Source organism: Aspergillus aculeatinus (assembly GCF_003184765.1).
Source record: "Aspergillus aculeatinus CBS 121060 unplaced genomic scaffold BO66scaffold_3, whole genome shotgun sequence".
Taxonomy (NCBI): domain Eukaryota; kingdom Fungi; phylum Ascomycota; class Eurotiomycetes; order Eurotiales; family Aspergillaceae; genus Aspergillus; species Aspergillus aculeatinus.
In genome coordinates this window covers 360607-382543 of record NW_020291472.1, presented here as the reverse complement: position 1 = coordinate 382543, position 21937 = coordinate 360607, and the positions used below count along the sequence as shown (strand labels likewise).

Here is a 21937-nt window from a genome sequence, read left to right as displayed (position 1 = left end):
CTTGGGCGCAGAGGAACCTGTCCACGATGTCCCGACTCAACAGTAGCACGAACAACGACCCACAAAGCAGGACTCAGCTGCAAGCGACGGTAGACGATTTCGGCGCTAAAAGAGGGAAGGTAATTGGAAAGAAGGTCTCGGATCGAGTTTCGAAGGGAAAGGGTGTCGAAGAAAGCGTTAGTGATGTCGTGATTGTCGGTGGCGCGTGCGACCGTATGAACGCGAAAGGGTATCGATGATTGAGAGTCGACGACTATGGAAGGGCGGACGGATCACGAATCGCATGGAGAAGAGGAGAGAATTGGAACAGACGGCCGAGAGATGGAGGCGAGGTGGTGAGGAGGTCCCGGTGAAGGTGATCGTCGTTTAGTAATAGTCGAGGGGGGAGATGAGGATAAGACAAAAGGGGAGAGAAGAGTTAATATGAAGAAGGTAATTAAGATGAGAGAAAGGTCAAAAGCGGAGTTCAGAAGGAATGAGACGGTGGATGAGTGAAAGGGAGTAGGTAAGAGGAAGGGAGATCGAGAGTGAAGAGGGAAGAGAGTGAGTGAGAGTGGATCAGAGGGAGGGAGTGCAAGAGCAGCGAGCGAGAGAACGAGAGAGACACAGAGAGAGAGCGAGAGTAAGTGAGAGAGAGAGAGGCTAAAGCCACGGATGGGCCATCCAAGCGGCGCGTCCAAGACCCGGAGAGAAAAAGGAATGGCGTGGAATTTTTTCTCCCACCCGCTTCAAGGACTGGGGGTGGGAAAGTGTGTCAATGGTGACTTTGGGGGGGGGTGGTTGCTGGAGTAGGTGCCCTCGAACAGTGCCCTTTTTTTCGCTCTTCTTGCTTTTGCTTTAATTTTGATCCGCGATTTGGACCTCCTAGACTTGTCCTTTCTTAGTGTCCTTTTTTGTTGAGGGGGAGGGTCGATAATGATGGCAGACAGAAAGAGGGGGGAAGGGAAGAATTGATTTGTTAGTGATGAGTGGTGAGCATAACTTGGGTAAGGGACAGATCCGACGACGGACAGTCCGAGCAACGAACGAATTGCAAGCTGGAACGAGGGACAGGGAGGGAGGGGGGGAGGGATAGAGAAGGGGAGTTGTAGCCAAAACCCACCCACCCTTGGAGCCTTGGAGGGAAGCACAGGTTCAAGGTTGCTTAGGAGGGCGCGGCCGGAAACGAACCCACGTCGAGCCATGGGCAGACCAAGAAGCTCTCGAGTTCGAGTCTCTCTCCAGGCTGACTCTCGGCCTTTCTGCTCCCGGCCTGAGTTCTCAGGCCAAGATTCATGGTTGCCTGGAAGCGACCAAGGTGGAGAAATCCCGCTTTGCCGTTCCCGGTAGGAAAGAGTCCCACTAGTCTCAATCAGGGAAGAGACGGGTGCCGCGGGCGGGCGAGCCCCGTCTCTGACACAGCGCGGGGGGAAAGGAGGAAAATCATGTGAGAGGCAGGCAGAAAGAGGAATGGTGCCGGAGCATTGAACTCAGTAGATCTGCCCGGGAAGAGGAGAGGAGGAAGAAGGAACACGGGAAATGTGTATGATCCATATCTGAGATGTGGGGAGAGAGTTCTGATGAAAGAGATGGGAATGAGGGGGATTAGCCAGCGAGCTCGTCCGGCCATCTCTCCCACGAAATGAAGCACATAAACAAAAGGGATCTGGGCTGAAAGGGAACATATTGCGAGTGAAGATGAAAAAGAAAAGAGGAGAGAGAGAAGGAAAGGGACGAGGAAGCCCGAATGCACCTGAATGTGGATCATTTTAGCTGCTATCAACAGTAATGTCGGTCAACCTGCCCGTCGTAATTCAGGCCAACGACCGCCCTGGGACAACTCATGCATGCGTTGCCCATCATGGTTCGTGATGGGACTAAAATTGTCCCTGTAAACTGTAGACCTTGACCGGGGTGTCAACCCAGGAATGATGAAGCTTTAGGTTGGTCAATAAGAAGAATGTGTTAGTCTTAATGGATGGTTAGCAGTAGAGCAAAGGCAAGTCATGAGCAAGACAGGATCAATCAAGTGGTTGGTCCTCAGTGCGGCAGGTGGTGGTGGTGGTAAAGTTGGTACTCAAGGCGGCAAAGGGGACGAGCGGCTGCATGCTTGGTCGGGAGACCCGACCATGAACCATGGCAGGGAAGGTCCTCCTCGTAAGGGCAAGGTCAGTGAACAGAAGCAGAGATCAAAAAGCACTCCTATGTGCTATCCTGACAGTCAATGATGAACAGGGCAGATAAATTCCCATCTATTGACAGGGCTGGGGTTGGTAGGCGTAGAGGTGTTAAAGTAAGTGAGTAGTGTGGTGATCGTAGTGGGAGAGAGCATGAGTACTTGACAAGAGCCAGGGTCCCATTCAATATTTGAATGGGCGGAAAGTCCCAGCAGCAAGGCTGTGTGGTCAGTCATAGGACTCAGGGTGGCGGTTGCAAAAAGAAAAGGGGAGAGGAAAAGGGAAGGGAAGTGCAATAATAAATGGAATGGTCTGTGAGCAGGGAAAATCGCAGGTGTGGAAAAAAAATATCCTCTCATGACTGATAGATTACCCATACCCGGTGCGGTGGGTTGGTTTGCACCTGGGCTGGTATCAAGCGTTACCAGCTAAGCATAGATGAGAGAAAAAGAGAGCGAGAGTGAGAGGGAGTGTGTCGGAAAGATGATGAAGATTGCTTTACACAGCCCAATTAGATCCTATAATACCTCTCTAGCCTTTGAATGTTATTGTTGAGGCATTTGCAATGGAGGTGAAGCCACTCTCTGATGGTTTGAGATAGCAGTCATGTTAGCAGACTCACAAGCTGACTGCAAAGAGGGGAGGGAGGACCTCATGACTTGCAGAATAATGCGATAGAGCAGAGCCAACTGACCTTAAAAGTAAGTCCGGAGAGCACTCAGCATCCGTAGCATCACCGGTAAGAACAATTTCTAGCGTTGCAGTGACCATGGTGACTGAGCGGTGCAGTGTTGACAATAATTTACCAACCGTAGCGGGTAAAATACATTACCTGTAGGGGCTGACGGGTGAGTCTGTCCAGCCCGCGCGTGGCGAAACCACCGCTCCCCCGAGCTTACCCTACCGGCTTTGTTGCCTCCCAACAAGCAGCTACGGACTTCCCTCTAAAGATGATGATTTATCATCGGCGTCTCTGGATGTGGAAGACAAATGGTAGATCAAGTTGGAAACTTCGATTCAAGAATACAAGTAGTACACAAACAACCACAGGTAGGTATAGGTATATGACAAGCCCGTTGCCTTTCTAAGAATACAAAATGAAACAATGAATCCCAATGCCACACACAGTAGGATAACGATAATACAAGGTATGAGGCGGAATGCCAAGTTCACCACTGCAATAATGTCCTTTGATCAGCGTCATTGATACTCTCATGGACCCATTGTAGATTCGGCCTCAGCCTGGTGAGGAGGAGCATCCTTTCTTGACCGTGCCATCTCCCACCACACGCGCTGTCCAGATGATCGAGCAGAACCGGCGCGGGCTTTGTTCTGCGTCTGCTCGTCGGGAAGTGTGCGAAAAGAGGTGAATCCCTGCGTCAAGGAAGTCCGGAATCGATGGCTCAAGTAAAGCATCCAGAACATGGCAATGCTGGTGTATACGGGGACCGCGTTGCGGATCTTCAGTCCCGACAGAGCAGGGGCTTCGTCCGCGGGTGGCGAGGGGAAGGCCATGAGGAGGCTGTTGGCAATAGGTAGCACGGCGCAACCCGCGATACCCAGGTACACCCCATAAGGTTGGATGCTGGACTGGTACACCTGCAGAAAGCCTTCGTCGGCTGTCTGTCGGCGGAATCGGATGTAGACGAGACAGGCACCGAGCCATGAGATGGAGCCAGACGTAGTGATGAAGTACAGCAATGAGTTGTGCACAGAGGAGCTGGACACCGACACCGACAGATACCCAAATACCGAGAACAAGGCGGAAGCAACAACGGCCACATACGGCACGCTCAGTCGGTTGCGGGCCGTGAACAGGGTGGGGGCATGACCAGTCTCCGCCAAGGCACAGAGTGTGCGAGATGAATGATGGAGAAAAGAGCGTCCAGAAGCAACAGAAGAGATGCAAATCATCGCCCGAGCAAGTATAGATAGCGCGCGAATGCCAGTCTGATCGATACCAACGACGAAGGGTGAAGCTCCGGCCCCGAGGCCATCGTTCGTCAACAGAGGCTCGTCGAAGGGACTCATGAAGGTCATCATGAAGGCGCTGACAGTGTAGAGCGTGAAGAGCAGAAGGCTTGAAAGCCGTGTCGACCGCAGGATGCTTGAAGGGTTCTCCACCTCACGACGCTCGACCTTCTGCACGATCAACTCCGGAACGAAGGAGAAGGCAATCACCGTGTAGAGAAGACACTGGAGGAAGCCCAGAGCGCGACCCCCGTTTCCGGGAACCAGGTACTCGCTAAACGGGCCAGGCTCATGCCAATAATGAAATCCTCGGATTGATGTGCCAGGAATATCTCGAATGGCCATGTAGATGGAGACAATCATGAATCCGACAGTGGTGAAGAGCTTCAAGCCAGTGAATATGATCTCGCTTCGCATAAATTCCCGTTCTGGAAGCATGTTGAAGAGGAAGATCGCAAGGGTGACTGCTGTGATCCGTATAGCAACGGAGGGTGCCGGATCCCACTGACCGAGACTGACCATCGCGGTGGTAACTTCGAAAGGTACCATCATTGCCAGAGTATACCATCGTAAGTAAGCCAGGGAGAATCCGAGATGACCTGAGCTGTACTGATACCCATGGGTAATCAGGGTGCCAAAGGGACGAGGCTGATGGGCTGCCACTTCAGCGACGGCGGTCGTCAGGCAATACATCAGAATGGAAAGGAAGACATATGAGCCAACGAGTGCTGCTGGACCACCGACGGCCAAGGCCTGACCGGCACCGATGAAGAGACCGGTTCCAAGAGTTGAGAGAATCATTGTGTATGGTGGGATCAATAATGATGTGTGTGTATATACTGGTAAAGACTGGAAGGGAGGTATGTGTATGTATAGAAGAAGAATGCTGAAGAGGTGAAGAAGAAAAGAATTCGAGGAGGCGGGAGGTGGTTTTGAGTCGAGAGAAGAAGGGCGTTTGGCACCTTCCTCGTTCAGCGACGCCAACATACACCACCAACACGGAAAGACTGAGTCCGGACCTTGGAGATAGAAGGCAGGTACATGTGAGGTCCGGTGCAATGTGGGCTACAGGCTGTACGTAAGTTGCTATTACCTTTCGCGAACCTCGATCGGATGATAGAAGGAAAGTGCGTGGGAGGTAGTCGAGGCCCAGATCCAGCTGGGCAAGTGTCAAGGAAGACCGACCACCAAGACTGCACCCGGAAAGGAACGTACTAGGTAGCGATGCATGGGTATCATTTTTACTACCTAGTAAAGGAATATAGCAGGAGTGCGAGATATTAAGCAGATATTAAGCAGATATTAAGCAACGATCTATGGCCCCTACCAAGGTGCGATCCACACCAAACGCCTCTTGAGCATGAATAGGGAATTTGACCAGGAAGACAAAGACCTAATGGTAAAACATGGATAATCGAGAGTGCTGGAAACAAGATCATGTCCTCGCGACGCTGATATGGGTATACTTAGCGCCTGCAACCTGATAAATCTAATCGACAAATTCCAGCCAGGGAAGTGAATCACTGAGAAGCCATATCAGTTTCGGCATATTCGAGCCATTGCCCTGAAAGAGACTTCTTCCAGAAGCGCACAGCACCATCATCACCCGAGGAGATGAGGCAATCACCTATCAGATGTTAGACTTCCAGTCATAGTAACCGTGAGGGAGGGATTGTAGTACTTACCGGCGTAGGAAAAGCCCACTTGCCACACATCAAGGTGTTTGCTATCAATACAGGCGACTTCCTTGTACGAATGTTTGAAATTGGAATCATCTGTTGCCGCACGGTCGGATAGCGAGGCAGGGGCATGATTTGCCAGAGCTGATCCAATTCCCGACTGGGCTTGCGTGCGCACTGATAGCGAATGCGAGGCAGATCGAGAATGGCTGCCATTTTGTTTCTTGGTCCTGGTTTCGGACGGGAAGGTGTAGACTTCAAATACACGAATAAACCCGTCTTTGCACCCGCTCGCAATCAGATCGTATCCGCGAACCGATCCATTGGCCCAGGAAATGTCTCGGACCAGACCACCATGGCCGCTTAGCTCGATCGCATGGTAAAAGCGTCGATTGGCATCGGTGCGGTACACTTTAACACTGTCCATAGCTGCCACCACTAGAGAAAGGCTTTTCCTGTCCCAAGACGGCGAGACTGAATGGGTGATGTCCGTAGGGTCGTGGTGAAACTGGACCTTGAAGCTTGTTTCCTCCCCTCTCTGCGGCGCACTACAGACACGGAATTGATCCAAGGGCTGCCAATCGGCAAGGGTATCCGGGCTGACAGGCTCCATGACCATTAGATAGCCGTCGCGCGTGATTACCGCGAGCCACGATTCAAGATCGATGTTGCGAAAGTCAATGGAGACGAACGGGTGGCGCTGCGGCGCTGTCATGCGAAAGATGGATCTGAAACGCCGGCCCGAGTTGAGAGGCTGCGTAACATCTTCTTGCCATATCTTGCATTTCATATCTTCCCCCACGCTGCCAATGTGCTGGCCAGTGAAAGGTCCATTCCAAGTCGCCTAAACAGCCTATCGTCAACACAAAGCAAGTTTCTGCGGTCGGTGTTAAGACAGCTTACATCGCGGATTTCCGCGTCATGGGCGCGCCATGTATCTACTAATCGCCATTCCCCGTCTTTCTGGTCCCAAACCTTCATGCGGTGGTCGGTCGAAGCCGTTAGGATGCGATTGCCATAGAAGTTGAATTTGGTCACTGACACCAGGTCACGATGACCGGCATCGAAATCCGCGAAACCCGACATGGATGTGGTATGCGAACCCGGGATTTCACCCCCAATTAGATGGGCGAAACAACCAGCCTCACAGCCACCGCCCTTGACACAGGATGAGACACGTCGACAGTCAGCTGGGAGCTGGAGGGGTAGTAATTCAGGGTTGGGGGGAGTTCTGCTGATGCTTTCTTTGGCCTATCCATGCGTCTCCGATAGCTCCCCTTCTCCAATTGTACCAGATAGGACATGCATGTGAAGCACTGGGATTGTTGGGATCGCAGCTGGTTTGTCACTCAGTCATCCATTCATTGATTACCTAACACATTTGTTATCTGATGCGCATGTGCCTGAGCCGCTCAGACCGCCTTCTTCAGGTCACCAGGCGGTGGAGTTACGTCGGCAAAACGAGATGCGTCGTACGCCTTTCTCCACCATTCCCTAATGCCACCTTGTCATTCTTCGTAGTCTTTTTTTTTTTCTTAACACATGCTGGAGACTCGTCAATCTTGATTCCTGGGGCTGTGAAGCCGGTATGCTGATACTGTCTCGCGCGCGATGACTTCAGTCAATTCGAGCTCTCTCTCCCACCATGAGGCCTGGCGCCTCTTCCTCTTGGTGGCAGTATGCGTCGGCATCCTGTCCAATACATTTCAAGGCGAAGGGGCACCCCTGATCGCGTCAATTGCCTTCAGTGGCATTGCATTTGCAGTGACATTTAGTATGATCCGTTGGCTCGGGCCTACTTTCCTCAAAGCAGGGCTGAAGGGGAAGGATATGGCCAAACCGAATAGGCCCGAAATGTATGTGCTTCTATCTTTTCGCTGATCACTGTACAATGGTCGCGAACGTGTTTTTGATCAGAATCATGGTGATTAATGTGTTCACGGCTCAGACCAGAGACCATGGGAGCTGTTTGCTCCATTGTATATCTCCTTGCGCTCATCTTCTTCATCCCCTTCGCATTCTACAAAGATATCGTGGCAGCGACCTCGGGGGGAGGTAATCGCGATGTTGTTATTGAAACCCAACACGTTGAGCATGGTCGCATGCTACATCGGTTCCCTCATGGAAAGGTTTGCCACTCTCAATAGCAAAGGACGCCTTCTGTATGCTAATAACAGAATCAATAGCTTGCCTCCTACCTCTCCGGGTTGCTCTCTCTTCAATGCATTGTTATTCTCGGGATTGGCGATGACTTGCTCGACATTCGATGGCGGCATAAAGTTCTCATCCCCGCCTTTGGTGCGATCCCAATGCTTATCGTATACTTCGTGGATTTCGGGGTCACGCAAGTGGTTGTGCCCGTTCCTCTGCAGCCCTATCTGGGACCGTTCATTGATCTCGGATGGCTGTATTACGTGTACATGGCTGCTGTGGCCATATTTTGTCCCAACTCGATCAACATGTTGGCGGGGGTCAACGGAGTGGAGGTTGTCCAGTCGCTCGTGATAGCAGTCTTGCTGATTGCGAATGACGCACTGTACCTTGCGCCGGTGACGCCCTACCCGCATCCTGCGACTGACTCGCATCTGTTCTCGCTGTACTTTCTCCTGCCATTTGTCGGAGTATCTTTGGCCCTTCTATGCCACAACTGGTACCCCTCCAAGGTCTTTGTCGGGGATACGTACTGCTATTTTGCAGGAATGGTCTTTGCTGTTGTCGGCATTCTTGGCCACTTCAGCAAAACACTGCTCCTCCTGTTCATCCCGCAGATCTTTAACTTCGTATATTCCACCCCCCAGCTATTCCATCTGATCCCATGTCCACGCCATCGCCTACCAAAATTCAATTCCGTGACCGGGCTGTTGGATGCATCCGTGACGGAATGGGCGGTACCGCCTGCGCCACTGATCGCCGCCGCATTGGAACTCCTCCACAAGCTGCGCCTGGTTCGCGTCACCAGAAACGAGAACGGTCAAATCGTGCAGTCCACGAATCTCACTATTCTCAACCTCTGGCTCGTTTGGATGGGTCCGATGAGGGAAGATCGGCTCGCATTGAGCATGGTTGGTCTGCAGACTGTGTGCGGGCTTTTAGGGCTTTTCGTGCGACACCGTTTAGCTCTGCTTGTTTTCCGCGAGGACAACCGGGCGTTCAATTATGTATAGATGCCGCTGAGCTTCGACTCGTATAGATAGGTACCGGTTTCGAGCATAGACTTATTCATAGCCCTTGGGTCCACTATCCAAAGAAGCAAAGAATGTACGTACAAGTAGTCTATGAGTAGGTAGCATAGTAGGTAGTAATGAGATTTCTGCAGATCAGATACGATACGCCGATACACCAACTGACCGCCCGACCCACAGTGACGGCGCAAAAGAGCTCCAATTCCAAACTCGAAACTGGATCGGCCCAGAATTCCCAGCTGGCCGGACGCCCGACGGGATCTAACCAGAACCTTCACCAGCCTTGCCCTCTTTTGGTCGAGTAGCGCCGTTCATGGTGTAATCCATCGTCACCGGATATGATGACACTCCCAGGGAGTCAACTCCATACTACACAGTAATGTACTAGGTATAAAACCACACCTATTCTTTGCAACTGTAATGAGATATTTTAGAGCAATGCTGCATGTCGGGCATAATGTTTCGCCTAAGAGTCATTCCTACATGACGGAGTCATTCATTGCTGCAGTGGGAATTTCGAATCAGACTCGGTCGGTTAGTCATACTACCGTCGCTAACCGCCCCCGCCCCCGACATCGGACTCCACTACCCCCCAGAAAATTCGGTCCCGTCCAATCGGCAAAGGGCCATTGGGTGCTGACCACCGAGACCGGCGTTGCCCCTCGACAGGCGGCGGTGCGACATCGCGGCGGGCGCTGCTGTTAAAACCATCTCTTGTCTCTTCTTGTTCCTCTGCTCATCAATAAATCATCCTTCACATTTGTCTCGCGTGCCTTGTGCAAGCCATCTCTACTCTCGCCCTCCTCATCCAGCTGCACAATCATCCCTTCCCCCCCCCTTTTTCCTTGAATATCTCCCTCAATCCTCGCCCCTCATGCCCGGCGTCGACAAAAAACCCAGGACCTTGTATGACAAGGTCCTGGACCACCACATTGTCAACGAGCAGGAAGATGGCACCCTCCTGATCTACATCGACAGACACCTTGTTCACGAAGTGACATCCCCACAGGCCTTCGAGGGTCTCGAGAACACCGGTCGTCAAGTCCGCCGGCCGGACTGCACTCTGGTGACCGTTGACCACGTACGTTGACTCCTTTGACACCCGGTGATGCATGGTAAAAGCTGACTGGGATTCTCTTCTGCAGAACATCCCTACTTCCTCCCGAAAAAACTTCAAGAACGTCGAAGAGTTCATCCAAGAGAACGACTCCCGGCTGCAAGTGACCACCCTCGAGGAAAATGTGAAGAAATTCGGCCTCACCTACTTCGGGATGGGTGACAAGCGTCAAGGTATCGTGCATATCATCGGGCCCGAGCAGGGGTTCACTCTGCCCGGCACCACCGTCGTCTGCGGTGACAGTCACACCTCCACCCACGGCGCCTTCGGTGCGCTGGCCTTCGGTATCGGCACCAGCGAGGTCGAACACGTCCTCGCCACACAGACCCTCATCACCCGCCGGAGCAAGAACATGCGCATCCAGGTCGACGGCGAGCTCCCCGCGGGCGTTACCAGCAAGGACGTCGTCCTCCACATCATCGGCATCATCGGCACGGCCGGCGGTACCGGTGCGGTCATCGAGTTCTGCGGTTCCGTCATCCGCGGCCTGAGCATGGAGGCCCGGATGTCCATGTGCAACATGTCCATTGAGGGCGGTGCTCGTGCTGGCATGATCGCCCCCGACGAGGTCACTTTCGAGTACCTCAAGGGCCGCCCCCTCGCCCCGAAGTACGACAGTGCCGAGTGGAAGAAGGCCGTCAGCTTCTGGAAGAGCCTGGCCTCCGACGAGGGTGCCCACTACGACAAAACCATCGTCATCGACGGCAAGGACATCATCCCCACCATCTCGTGGGGTACCTCCCCGCAGGACGTCATCCCCATCACCGGCGTGGTGCCCAGCCCCGACGACTTCCAGGACGATGCCCGCAAGCTGGCCTGCAAGCGCGCCCTCGAGTACATGGGTCTGACCTCGGGCACCCCCATGAAGGACATCGACGTCGACAAGGTCTTCATCGGCTCCTGCACCAACGCCCGCATCGAGGATCTCCGCGCCGCCGCCAAGGTCGTCCGCGGCAAGAAGATCGCCACCAACATCAAGCGCGCCATGGTCGTCCCCGGCTCCGGTTTGGTCAAGCAGCAGGCCGAGTCGGAGGGGCTGGACAAGATCTTCGTGGATGCGGGCTTCGAGTGGCGTGAGGCCGGGTGCTCCATGTGCCTGGGGATGAACCCGGACATTCTCTCCCCGCAGGAGCGCTGCGCCAGCACCTCCAACCGCAACTTCGAGGGCCGCCAGGGCGCCGGAGGCCGCACCCACCTGATGTCGCCCGCCATGGCCGCCGCCGCCGCCATCGTGGGTAAGCTGGCCGACGTGCGCGAGCACCTGGTGTCCAGCCCCGTGCTGAGCAAGGCCCACACGGCCGTCAACGTCGATGAGGAGCCCCAGCAACACCACGAGGACCCCAGCAGTGAGAGCGAAGCGGAGCGCATCAACGACCAGCCCGCGGACAACGAGCCGCACACCAACACCATTGCCGGAAGCAGCGGCTCCTCAGGCAGCGCCGGCCTCCCCAAGTTCACGACGCTCAAGGGCATCGCGGCGCCGATGGACCGGTCCAACGTGGACACGGACGCGATCATCCCCAAGCAGTTCCTCAAGACCATCAAGCGCACGGGGCTGGGCAGCGCGCTCTTCTACGAGCTCCGCTACAAGGACGGGGCGGAGATCCCCTCGTTCGTGCTGAACCAGGAACCCTACCGTAGCGCCAAGATCCTGGTGGTGACGGGCCCCAATTTCGGCTGCGGCAGCTCCCGCGAGCACGCCCCCTGGGCCCTCCTCGACTTCGGCATCAAGTGCGTCATCGCCCCCTCCTTCGCCGACATCTTCTTCAACAACACCTTCAAGAACGGCATGCTCCCCGTCGTCATCTCCGATGAGGCCGCGCTCGCCAAGATCGCCGCCGAGGCCTCCGCCGGCCGCGAGGTCGAGGTCGACCTCGTCAACCAGCAGGTCAAGGACGCCCAGGGCACCGTCCTGGCCGCCTTCGACGTCGACGCCTTCCGCCGCCACTGCCTGATCAACGGCCTCGACGACATCGGCCTCACCCTGCAGATGGAGGACAAGATCAAGGCCTTCGAGGCCCACCGCTCCCTCGAGACCCCCTGGCTCGACGGCAGCGGCTACCTCAAGCGCGGCAAGCGCGCCGGCGGCGGTGCCACCATGATCCAGGCCGCCCCCGTCCCCAAGACGAATCGTGGCGACGTCAAGGGGGAGCCTCTGGAGTGGTAGGCTGCGTTCCGTCGCCCCCATCATCTTTTCTTCTCTTTCGAACTTTCGGATACACGTTTCTTGTTACGACAATACCATAATGCAGCTTCTCTCTTTTTTCTCTTTTCCCTCTTCTCCTTTCGGGTCTTTTTTTTTCTGTTGTTGCCTCGCAAACAAAAAAACAGCTATATATCACTTGGTGTGCTTCTTGGGCTTATGTTGTTGAATGCCCGGTCTGGTACAAAAAGGACACTGGGAGGGAAAGGAAATAGACAGGAAATAATTAATTTCACATCTCATTGAGACTACTTCAATCCCTTCTTTTCTCCATTTATGTAAAGTGTAGATCTCACCAACGACGCTATCCCTGACGTCCGTCCGTACCTCCTAAGCTCTTGACATCGGCGTGCAGGATGAACGCCTTGCCAACCTCACGACCGCCGAAGGCCAATGAGAAAGCGCACAGCTAATAAGCAAAGCGACGCAGTCACTCCAAAAATCCTTCATTTGTGTATATCCATTTCAACTGATCCCAGTTTTTAATATTCATTCAACCAGGCTACTCTCTCGAAGTAGTTCCTAATTGGAGCCACATCCTCCAGCTACAGAACTGACTTATCGTCTGGTAGCTAAATACCTAAAAGAAAACATGGAAACGAAACAACGATCAACATATTCCATATTAAGCATATTAGGTTTTAAGATTCGCAAAACAGTAACCCGATAGAGAAACATCCATTCAGATTTGCAAGTGACCCAAAAAAGAGAAGAAAAAAAAGCAAAGAGCTCAAGCGAATTACCAAGCAAATTATCGAATCGACTGGAGGGTCCTTCCAGATAGCAGCAGAAAACAAAGACATTGGGGAAGAATAACATGCAAAACAGACAAGCAGAGTAAAAACAGGATTTCCAAAAGATGCATCCTCATGTTCATGGCTAGGTATCAATGAGCGTAACGACATTCGAACCGGAGGGGTCATAACCATTATAAACATCTGCATTCAAAACAAGCATTGACATCGTAGAAAGAGTGTGGGGAATCACGTATGGGGGATATATATACGTCGACTGGGTAGTGAGGAAACAGGATGTGAGGTGGCTCGACTCGACACCAGTCAACTATCGAAGGAATGTTCAAACGTGCCAAGTCGAAAGGAACTGTTGAGGGAGAAGAAGGAGAAACGATAATGTACAAGGCGAAGAGGGTGCGGGGAGGGCCAGGGTAAGCGTGGAGACGGATGTGCGGGTCTAGGGATTTCTCTATACGTTATGCTTTCTTGTTGTTCGCTCATGTCCTTGCTTTTTGTCGAGAGATAGTCACTTGAGCTTGATGGCCTCGGTATATTACCACCAGAGCTTAGGGCTTTGTGAGCTGTTCTTTACGGAAGAACATGAGGTACCCAGCACTGACATTCTGTTAGCCGTGATTTTTATCACTCCATCAGAGACAAATAGACGTACCAGATGAGCAGCTGGAAGAAAAGTGCAATCCAGAACCAGGCATTAGCAATTGAGCTGACCCCGGCTGTGATATCTGGCGATATTGGGCCCGGGCCGATCTTATTTGGCCCAAATGCTCTTGCGCAGATTGTGGCGATCGATCCCAACACCTGAGACGCAAGAAGCGTGAAGCAGATGTGCATCCTGGTCATGGTTTGCAACAATATCATACCGAATCCTAAGCCTTGGATGGAATCCAACACTCCGAGCCACAGCCAAACAGCTCTCGACACGAGAGCACCGCTTGTGTAGCTACCGGCCCAGGGTAGGAATAACCCAATACCGGAGACACCCCACCATATCTGTGCCCAGCGCGGTGCACCCAGGCCGCATGCAAAGACTGGAAGGATCCAGCTATGCGTTTTCGAGAGATAACCGAATAGGAAGAGCCAGGCGGCCCAAACGAATCCGAAGAAGACCACGCAGAGCACTCCCACCTCCCAGGGCTTGGCGTGGGCAGAACTCCAGAGGACTGCAAAAGATTAGCGTCTATACGACCGTTCCATCCAAAAGTACTTACAGCTCCAATTGCGTCCATACGGTGCACTGAGGAAGAAGTTTGAGACGATGACGACCACGAAGTTCCAGAGAATAATCTTGCGCCGGAATACAGATTGGTAGAATGAGGGCACTTTACCCGGGGTCTGGTGGTAGTAGCTCGGAAGACCGAAGAAAAGCAGCAGACCAATGGCCCAAAGAAAGGCAGCGATAGGAAGACAAATAGCTCTGAAAATCTGTCAGTAATCGACTTCGAAGTGCGCATTGAGGAAACATACGTCATCTTCCAGGTGTTCGTGATATCACCCTGGACATTTGTAGCACCACTCTCAACGGCCTGAGAAATGGCTGTACCCCAATACCACAGACCAATGATATAGGCTTGCTGGCATCCTTGAATTATACATGCCCGGAACACCCATTCCTTGACCGGTGCGCCGTTCTCATCACCAAAATTCAGCGCAAAGAACAACGAACCGCTGGCCGAGGCCGCAGCGTAAACACCTGCGCCCACGTTCTGAATCCAACCGCGAGCAAATCCATCCTGCTCAAAATGTGCCACTCCGATGATGACGAATGAGAGACCGTACAAAAGCCAAGGAAGCGATAGAACAAAGACCGACTTGAATGATCGGAAGAAGAACCACCAGACAATGGAAGCGACGAGGTAAACTGTCGCGATACCATAAAGTTTCTCTGCTGTTTCTCCCACCTCGCCCGTGAGCAGTGTGATCTGATAAGAGTTGGCAGCGATAATCTGGCCGAGACCAAGGAAGAAGGAATACAGAGGCCAGTCACCAATCCGGATTTGCATCCATTTTCGAAGACCAGATGGAGGAACGTAATCATTCCCTAGGAGAAATTCATCCTTCTCTCTGCGCTCAGGGCTTCTGCTTTCCTGCGAACCCATCTCATCGGCCCTGACCGAACTCATAGGTGAATTGTTGTCCATTTTCGCGTGGAAGACGGAAGAGGCGGGCGATTGATTGCGGCCAAGTCTGGCATCTCTGAACTTATCAAACCACTTCTTCTCACTCTTCATAAGGTACTCCTCAATGCAGAGCTGAGATTCAGAGTTTGAGCCATTCAGATTCTCCAGCCTTTTCTCAAACGCCTTGTAGTACTCACCAGTGCTGTCGGTGAAAAACGGATCGACCTTCTGCAGCTTGTAATCTTTCTTCTCTCCAATGATGGTATCAACGGAAAGAACAGAGGCACTGCTGAGTCGGTTACCGGGCTCGTTGGCATACTGTCTCACGGGCGACACAAGAGCTTCTTCGGGTTCTGGACTTCCGGGGCTGGTTGTAGTCAACATGGGCCTGGGTGGAAGCGAGCTTTGACTGGACTGTCTGCGACTGAAAAAATCCCTAGGCGGCGTTTGTCGAGGCATGTCCAATTGAGGGGTTGCATCGGTTCTGCGTCCTTCCTCTGCTTGTTCAGGAGTGAGTGTGTACTCCTCCTCGCCATAGTAGCTGGGGATGAAGTCGTCATCACTACTCTCCTCGGTGTTCGAATTGTTGGCAGGGTCTTCATGGCCCATGCTTCTCCTCAAACGACGGCGACCACGACGAACGAGGTGACCGGGTCCGGACCGTACACCAAGCGACAGCGTTCTGCTTAATCCTGATTTGGGCTTTTCGTTGGCGCCTGGGCTCGGGTCGCGACTGTACACAATTGTGTTTCGCTGCTGTGGTCCGTACGCGCTCAAACGGTTGATATTCGAATAACTTCCCTCGCGCGAGTGCGTAAGAGGAGGGGTTTGTACTCCACTGGGAGTAATGTGTCCGGAAGAGGCAATGGTAGGCGTCATCAGACCACTCGGGGTGTTGTATCCAGAAGGCGTCAGTGGCTGGCTATTTGACTTGGTCAGGCCCTTGCTATGAATGCGCATCGCAGTCGACTGGAGAATTTCCAAATCCTCCACCCACTGTGCGACAGGGAACCGTTGCTTCGCAGACCGCGCGCGCATCTTAGCCCGAACTTGGGGTTTCGAGTTCAATGCACTCGCGATTGCAAGCTTGAATTGGTGCAGCAGATGAGACGTTGTTGTCGATTCAATATTATACCACCAACCAGGCATCTGGCCAAGACCTCCCACACGAGCTCCAATACCAAGGGCTCCTTTGCGGCCGAATTCCACCGCAACAAGTCCAAAAGGTTCATCACGAGACGGGATCAACGCGAACTCAGCTCCAGAGAAGATATACGGTGGAAGTGCTGTAAACTCAGGCTTGGAGAATACTCTCCCAGGGTAAACCTTCATCATCTGATCGAGCTTCAACGCAGCGAATTTACCATAGAGATCAATAACTGGCCCAACACAGATCAGTTGAACATTCGGACGTGCTTCCAAGACAGCAGGCATCACGTCAGCGATAAGATCTACTCCCTTTTGCATAGACCATCGCCCAACAAAGACCAAAAGATCTGCGTTAGGATTCTGGTCTAGACCTGCCCATTCCTGTGCTTGCCGTTTCAATTCGCCTCTGCTTGCCTCGTAGAGAGGATCAACTTCGATTTCACTGTCCTTGGGGAGCTCTTTGTTCCATTCACCCGTGTCAGAAGGATCAGGATTTGGTAGATTTCCCACCTTCTTCAAGCCCCAGAAGATTGGATAGCGAGCATATGACCGCTTGCCGTATTTACGGGAGACACCAACAGCACCAAAGCCCTGCTGGTGAACACGAAGATAGCTTGCGCCCGCATGAAGCATATTGAAGACCTCGCCGAATTGAACGTAACGGCGTGCTGTATTAATGTCGAGGTTGAAAACTGAGCAGACTTCGTCTCTCTCTTTCTGAGTACGCATAGGCCAAAGTCCCTGGAACTCAGCGTTGTGAAGCGAAAGGCAGACCGGGACTGTTTGTGGAAGAAGATAGAGTGGAGCAATTGAGCCGTGATAGTCATTGATGTGGTATAGATCAATCCGGAAACGTTTGATGGCTTCAGCTATGCACTGGTTCCAAGCAGAATAGTAAATTGCGCTGTCCAGGTCGTCCATACGGGCAGGGTAAGGTTCCGCCTTCGATTGTTGGCGGAATACCGGTGCGTCAAGAAGAACATATGTAATGTTCTTGATCACATGGTATTGAACCTTGACTTCGTACGAGTTACCAAGCACCGTCACGAACATCGGATCCGCTGGCTGATCGACCGGGTATTCGACACCACCAACACATGGCACGACCCAGATCAAGTTTTGCTGTCCAAGGTGCTTTCCCATCAGCTGGGCCATGACACCAAGACCACCAATCTTGATCTTGATGCCCCAGTCCTCGATATCGTACTCCATGGTCGCAATCAGCGTGGTTCGTGTACGCGAGGCAGCGGCACCAAACGCAGATGTACTTTGCAGAAATCCTGACTTGTTCGCAAAGCGAATCAGAGGATTCGACGACTGGCCATCTCGCTTATTGCCGAGGATCATGCCAAGGAATGACTTCTTCTCCATCACTCCGACCTGATTGAACTTGACTTGGTAGAAGGACTTCATGAAGGCATAAACCACAGCAATCGCGGTCAAAAGCGGGACCACCCACAAAATGATGTAGATGATCATCTGAGCGATTCTTGATCCAGTGGGCACCAGATTGATCTTCATAGTGCCATCATCAACCTTAACATTCCAGACCAAGTAAGGCGACGGAGGAATATCTGTGATGTTGACAGACAGTTTGCTGAGAGAGGACGGAGGCATGCGATCCAAGACTCCATCGCCATCAACGTCACCGAACACGAAGCTTTCGTCAGGTTTACCATCCGGGTTCATGCCCCAGACGTTGAATTGACCCTGTGCTGGATACTCAGCGATGACTCGGAAGTTCCAGAAACCATCACTGTCCTGCTTGGCAACGTTATTCAGCCCTGCATCGTATCCGTACTGATTGTATGGTCCGTTGAAGAAAAGGTGCGGGAAGCGTCGCGCAGGACCATTCCAGTCATAGTCACCCTCCTGAACGTAGTCACTGCTGCCAGTTAACTGACTCCAGTACTCGACTCGCACATGCTTTCCTTGCCACTTCTGTTTGTCCGTTCCGGACCAAGGCAATTCGTCAATGGTAGTGTTGCCTCCAGTGTAGTTCATCCAAGCGGAGAAGGAACTGCCCCAATTCGTTGAATAACGCCATTTGTTAGCACCCGCCGCCCTGTGTTGGACGTAGAGGGATCCGTTCTCATTTCCGTGCACTAGACCCGTTGTGTAATTGGCAGAGGTAAAAACGATGGGATTGTCACTCTGACCAACGCGGAAAAGAAAGTGATCTGTGGACTGAGTGGATTTGCTACCAGAACCGGTAGCATTCTTCACAGTCAAACGATGAACACCGTTGTAAACCCCAGTCAGTTTCGCTGACCAAGACCAAGCGCTGGGCAGCTGAGCAACATATTGGGTGTCATTTGCGGTCATAGTCTTGCAATCAACGCTACCTTTGTCGATGGATGGTGTTTTGCCAGACTCGGTCTGCGAGGTGAATGAAATAGCCTTCGTTACAGCGTCACAGTCCATTGCTGTAGAGAACTCAATGCTCACATTGATATCCTCGGATTCACCTGCGGCTACTGTGGAGAGCAAGGGAGCATCGTGCCCGGGATTGAACTTGGTAATCATGGGGCGGGGATCGACAAACTGTGCCTTTGGGACATAAGCCCTGAATTCGAATGGTTTCAAGGTGATGCTGTCCAGGCATCCATTAAGTTCCTTCGAGCCGTTCAGGTGAAGTGCTTTGGGTCCAGACTTCAAGGTGTGTTCGTCGAATGGGTAGAAGAGGTTCTTGACGGTTGTCTTCGTTGTGAATGGCGAGATTAGGGCGCTGGCATTGCTTCCGCAATCGAACTTGTACTCCACAGTCTTGTTGTCATTCTGGTAGACAAGCCAAACCGGCATGTTACCACCCTCATCGCCTAGATTCTGCAGACTAGATACTCTGTCTCTTAAAATGGACCACATTCCCGTTTCGGTAGCTGTGCCATTCGATCCTGGGTAAACGATATCCCGTGTCTGCTTTGAGAGGGTCTGCAGAGAGTAGCCGTCGTTCAAGATAGGGAACTCTTGTCGCAGTTGATACATATGCTTGATAATGTTGTGAACAGGGTGGGAAGGATCACGGTGATCATACGCCACCTTTGGGTCGTGGCAGCCCTGTCGGCCCTGTTCGATGGGCCAGTCATAATACTGGGTCGCATCAAGAGCCCAACAGCCGTGAGTTCTCCAGGCTGTAGCAGGTGACATGGCTTGCCGTCCATAAACGTAGTTATCTGCCGTGGCATCCAAGATGTAGAAGGCTTGCTCTTCTCCCCAAAGCAGCAGCGGGATTCCTGGCATTTGCAGAGTTGTAATGAAGAGACCTAAAAGGTTCCGCTCCACACCGTACTGGATTGCGGGCCACCGAAACACATCTTGATTTGTTGTGCCATACATGTGCCTCGGGTCGAATTTGCCGGTTTCAGCATTGATCAAATCGTTGCTCTGAACCATAATGTTCCATGAGTCGACCCAGTCGAGAGGAGTGTCGTAACCGGCCGCGAGATTACCGCTCATACCCAAGAAGCGTGTGAGGGTGCGGTAAACTGAATAATGGAAAGCGGCACCGTCAAGAGCCTGGAGGTCATTCTCACGCAGGAAATACTGCTGACTGGACTTGTTCGTCATGGCCATCGCATCCATAGCAGATTTTGGATACTGGTTCGGTTGTCTTCCTCGGCCCAGATAGATTGAGCCAAAATTGTTACCACCAGTGATCTCACCAGGTAGAAAGAAATTGTTCTTTCCAACACTGCGAGCACACTCTCGGTAATGGCTCGATATATCTCCGAGAGCATCCACAGTAGACTGAGTCGCCTTGTCGTAACGGAAGCCGTCAATATCCAGAGCCTTAATGATGTTACAGGAGTGAACCTTGATCCGCTCTCTAACACTGGGATGCCATTCACGGAGACGATCTTGAACGGACGCGAACTTCGCCAGCTCACGCTGCCAATCAGGGTAGACACCAAAAGCCTCCCTGTCACCGTATTGATCGAAATCACTGTTATAACATCCAACGAGCTCATCACGAACGCTTTGATCGACGGGGTAACCGGTTTCGTTCCAGAAGCGAGGGTAGTCGCAAGTATCGTTATAGTCGTTTCCGGGGAGGAAGTCCACATACTGGCGTTCGGATTTCCAGATAGTCTTGTGTTCCTTGACTGAGAATGGAGTCGTCACGTTCAAGTAATTCTCGAAACCGATCAAATCACCCAAGCTAGAGTCTCGTCAGTCCGTCCATGCTTGATGAGGCTGTGCGAGAAAGTCCCTCACTTACGTTGCGATAGTGTTGTCGAAGAGGACATACATCCCGCGCTTGTGAATCTCATCGATGGCATTTCTCCAGGTTTGAATGGTACCATAATGTTGATCGAGGAGTGTAGTATCGAGAGCAGAATAGCCGTCCGATCCCCAAGGCTGATTCATCAATATAGTACCGGCGAGATAGATGCCCTGTGTTACAATATTAGTACGTCCCGTGCCTCGAAGCAAGAAAGACGGATTGTCAATCTGTAGAAGAAGGTATCGAACCTTGATTCCCAAGCCTTGTAGATAGTCCAGCGTGTCCACCAGTCCAACCGCATCACCACCATGGCGCATTTGAGTTGAATCCAAGTCATGTTCGAAGAGGGTGCCGTTGATATTATCGTTCGTGGGGTCACCATTGACCCACCGGTCAATGAAGAGTGTGTAGAAGGGGAACCGCCAGTTCTTCGGAGAAGGTGTATACTTGTGGCCCGGCCACGACGGAGCTGTATACTCGGCTGGATTGGTGGTGTCGTTGTTCACGTTCAAGTTGTAGTCAACCAAGGATTCTTCATAGGGCCAGCCTGAGACTGTGGCTGCGAGCAATGCTGCCACACAGCCGGAGAACCCCCACTTCATCGTCGACGGCTATTTGAATCAACCGTTTCCTTTTTCCGTCTGTTCTATATACTCGACATATGTTCGGAACAATGAGAAAGTCTTGAGAGAAGGAGAATATCAAGACAACTGCTCGGGTCGAGGGGTCTCGTGGCAAGGGGAAAAAGTCTGCTCAAAAGTATCGTAGCTTGTCTTCGTCCCTCTTTATGTTATTGGAAATCTATCCAAGGATGACGATAGCGAATGAGAATTGAGAGATAAACAGGGAGGAGTGGCAGAGAAACCCACACTAGATGCAGCTGCTGTGGCGGCAACGCAAGAATAGAATAAACATTTATGTGGAACTGAAAAAAGAAAAGAAAGAAAATGGCGAAGAGAGCAATATGCCCGAGTATATGTCCGATTTCTTGCAGGAAGAATAGATGTCCCAAGTGGATCTGTGAGAGGAAGCATGATTAACAATGATATACAGCTAGAGAGCGAGAAACCAATATCGTCTGATCGAGGAAAAAGAAACGAAGATCTTTACCCAGCAGACTCAAGCACCTGGCTGCTGCGGCTGCTTCCAAGCAAGTAAGCAAGCAAGCAGTCAGCCAGTCAGCCAGCCAGCCAGCCAGATAGAATGGCGGACATTTGGAGGGAGGCATTGCGGCGATCTGGATTGTGCTATGGGAGTTTGGGCCCATTTTTCCAGACCAGCCACCAGAATGGCTATGATGACTGGAGTCACATTATTCGCCGCTGAAAACGATTGAGTGCAGGAAGCCATTAGCTTTGATGGGAAGCTGGGGGGTGAGTAGTA

At 52.2% G+C, this 21937-nt stretch overlaps 7 protein-coding genes across 7 annotated transcripts; 2 read left to right on the top strand and 5 right to left on the bottom strand.

Annotated features, from left to right (window-relative positions):
* Positions 1–483: 483 nt before the first annotated feature.
* On the bottom strand, positions 484–1267 carry BO66DRAFT_109480 (uncharacterized protein). The gene has a single exon (XM_025641813.1). The coding sequence runs from the start codon at positions 1182–1184 to the stop codon at positions 729–731; it is 456 nt and encodes a 151-aa protein (XP_025508358.1). The 5' UTR covers positions 1185–1267; the 3' UTR covers positions 484–728.
* A 1-nt stretch (position 1268) lies between these two features.
* On the bottom strand, positions 1269–1974 carry BO66DRAFT_109532 (uncharacterized protein). The gene has a single exon (XM_025641815.1). The coding sequence runs from the start codon at positions 1745–1747 to the stop codon at positions 1352–1354; it is 396 nt and encodes a 131-aa protein (XP_025508357.1). The 5' UTR covers positions 1748–1974; the 3' UTR covers positions 1269–1351.
* Positions 1975–2950: 976 nt separating this feature from the next.
* Positions 2951–4928, bottom strand: BO66DRAFT_453655 (putative proline permease; the record flags this gene model as incomplete). The annotated part of the gene is made up of 1 exon (XM_025652001.1): positions 2951–4928. The coding sequence occupies one exon, from the start codon at positions 4926–4928 to the stop codon at positions 3369–3371; it is 1560 nt and encodes a 519-aa protein (XP_025508356.1). The 3' UTR covers positions 2951–3368.
* Positions 4929–5390: 462 nt separating this feature from the next.
* BO66DRAFT_425525 (putative nuclear pore protein (SEH1)) lies at positions 5391–7101 on the bottom strand. Its single transcript, XM_025650234.1, has 3 exons — positions 6710–7101; positions 5813–6650; positions 5391–5754 (listed from the first exon to the last, which is right to left on the bottom strand). Exons 1-3 carry the CDS (start codon positions 6890–6892, stop codon positions 5648–5650), a joined length of 1128 nt encoding a protein of 375 aa, XP_025508355.1. The 5' UTR covers positions 6893–7101; the 3' UTR covers positions 5391–5647.
* A 212-nt stretch (positions 7102–7313) lies between these two features.
* BO66DRAFT_417253 (UDP-N-acetylglucosamine--dolichyl-phosphate N-acetylglucosaminephosphotransferase) lies at positions 7314–9053 on the top strand. Its single transcript, XM_025649663.1, has 3 exons — positions 7314–7662; positions 7755–7935; positions 7993–9053. Exons 1-3 carry the CDS (start codon positions 7418–7420, stop codon positions 8968–8970), a joined length of 1404 nt encoding a protein of 467 aa, XP_025508354.1. The 5' UTR covers positions 7314–7417; the 3' UTR covers positions 8971–9053.
* Positions 9054–9732: 679 nt separating this feature from the next.
* Positions 9733–12563, top strand: luA (3-isopropylmalate dehydratase LEU1). Its single transcript, XM_025649662.1, has 2 exons — positions 9733–10069; positions 10134–12563. Exons 1-2 carry the CDS (start codon positions 9863–9865, stop codon positions 12270–12272), a joined length of 2346 nt encoding a protein of 781 aa, XP_025508353.1. The 5' UTR covers positions 9733–9862; the 3' UTR covers positions 12273–12563.
* Positions 12564–13608: 1045 nt separating this feature from the next.
* ags2 (alpha-1,3-glucan synthase Ags2) lies at positions 13609–21156 on the bottom strand (the record flags this gene model as incomplete). The annotated part of the gene is made up of 6 exons (XM_025650773.1): positions 13609–13657; positions 13713–14223; positions 14272–14477; positions 14528–20488; positions 20549–20724; positions 20803–21156. The coding sequence occupies 6 exons, from the start codon at positions 21154–21156 to the stop codon at positions 13609–13611; spliced, it is 7257 nt and encodes a 2418-aa protein (XP_025508352.1).
* Between the last annotated feature and the right edge of the window lie 781 nt (positions 21157–21937).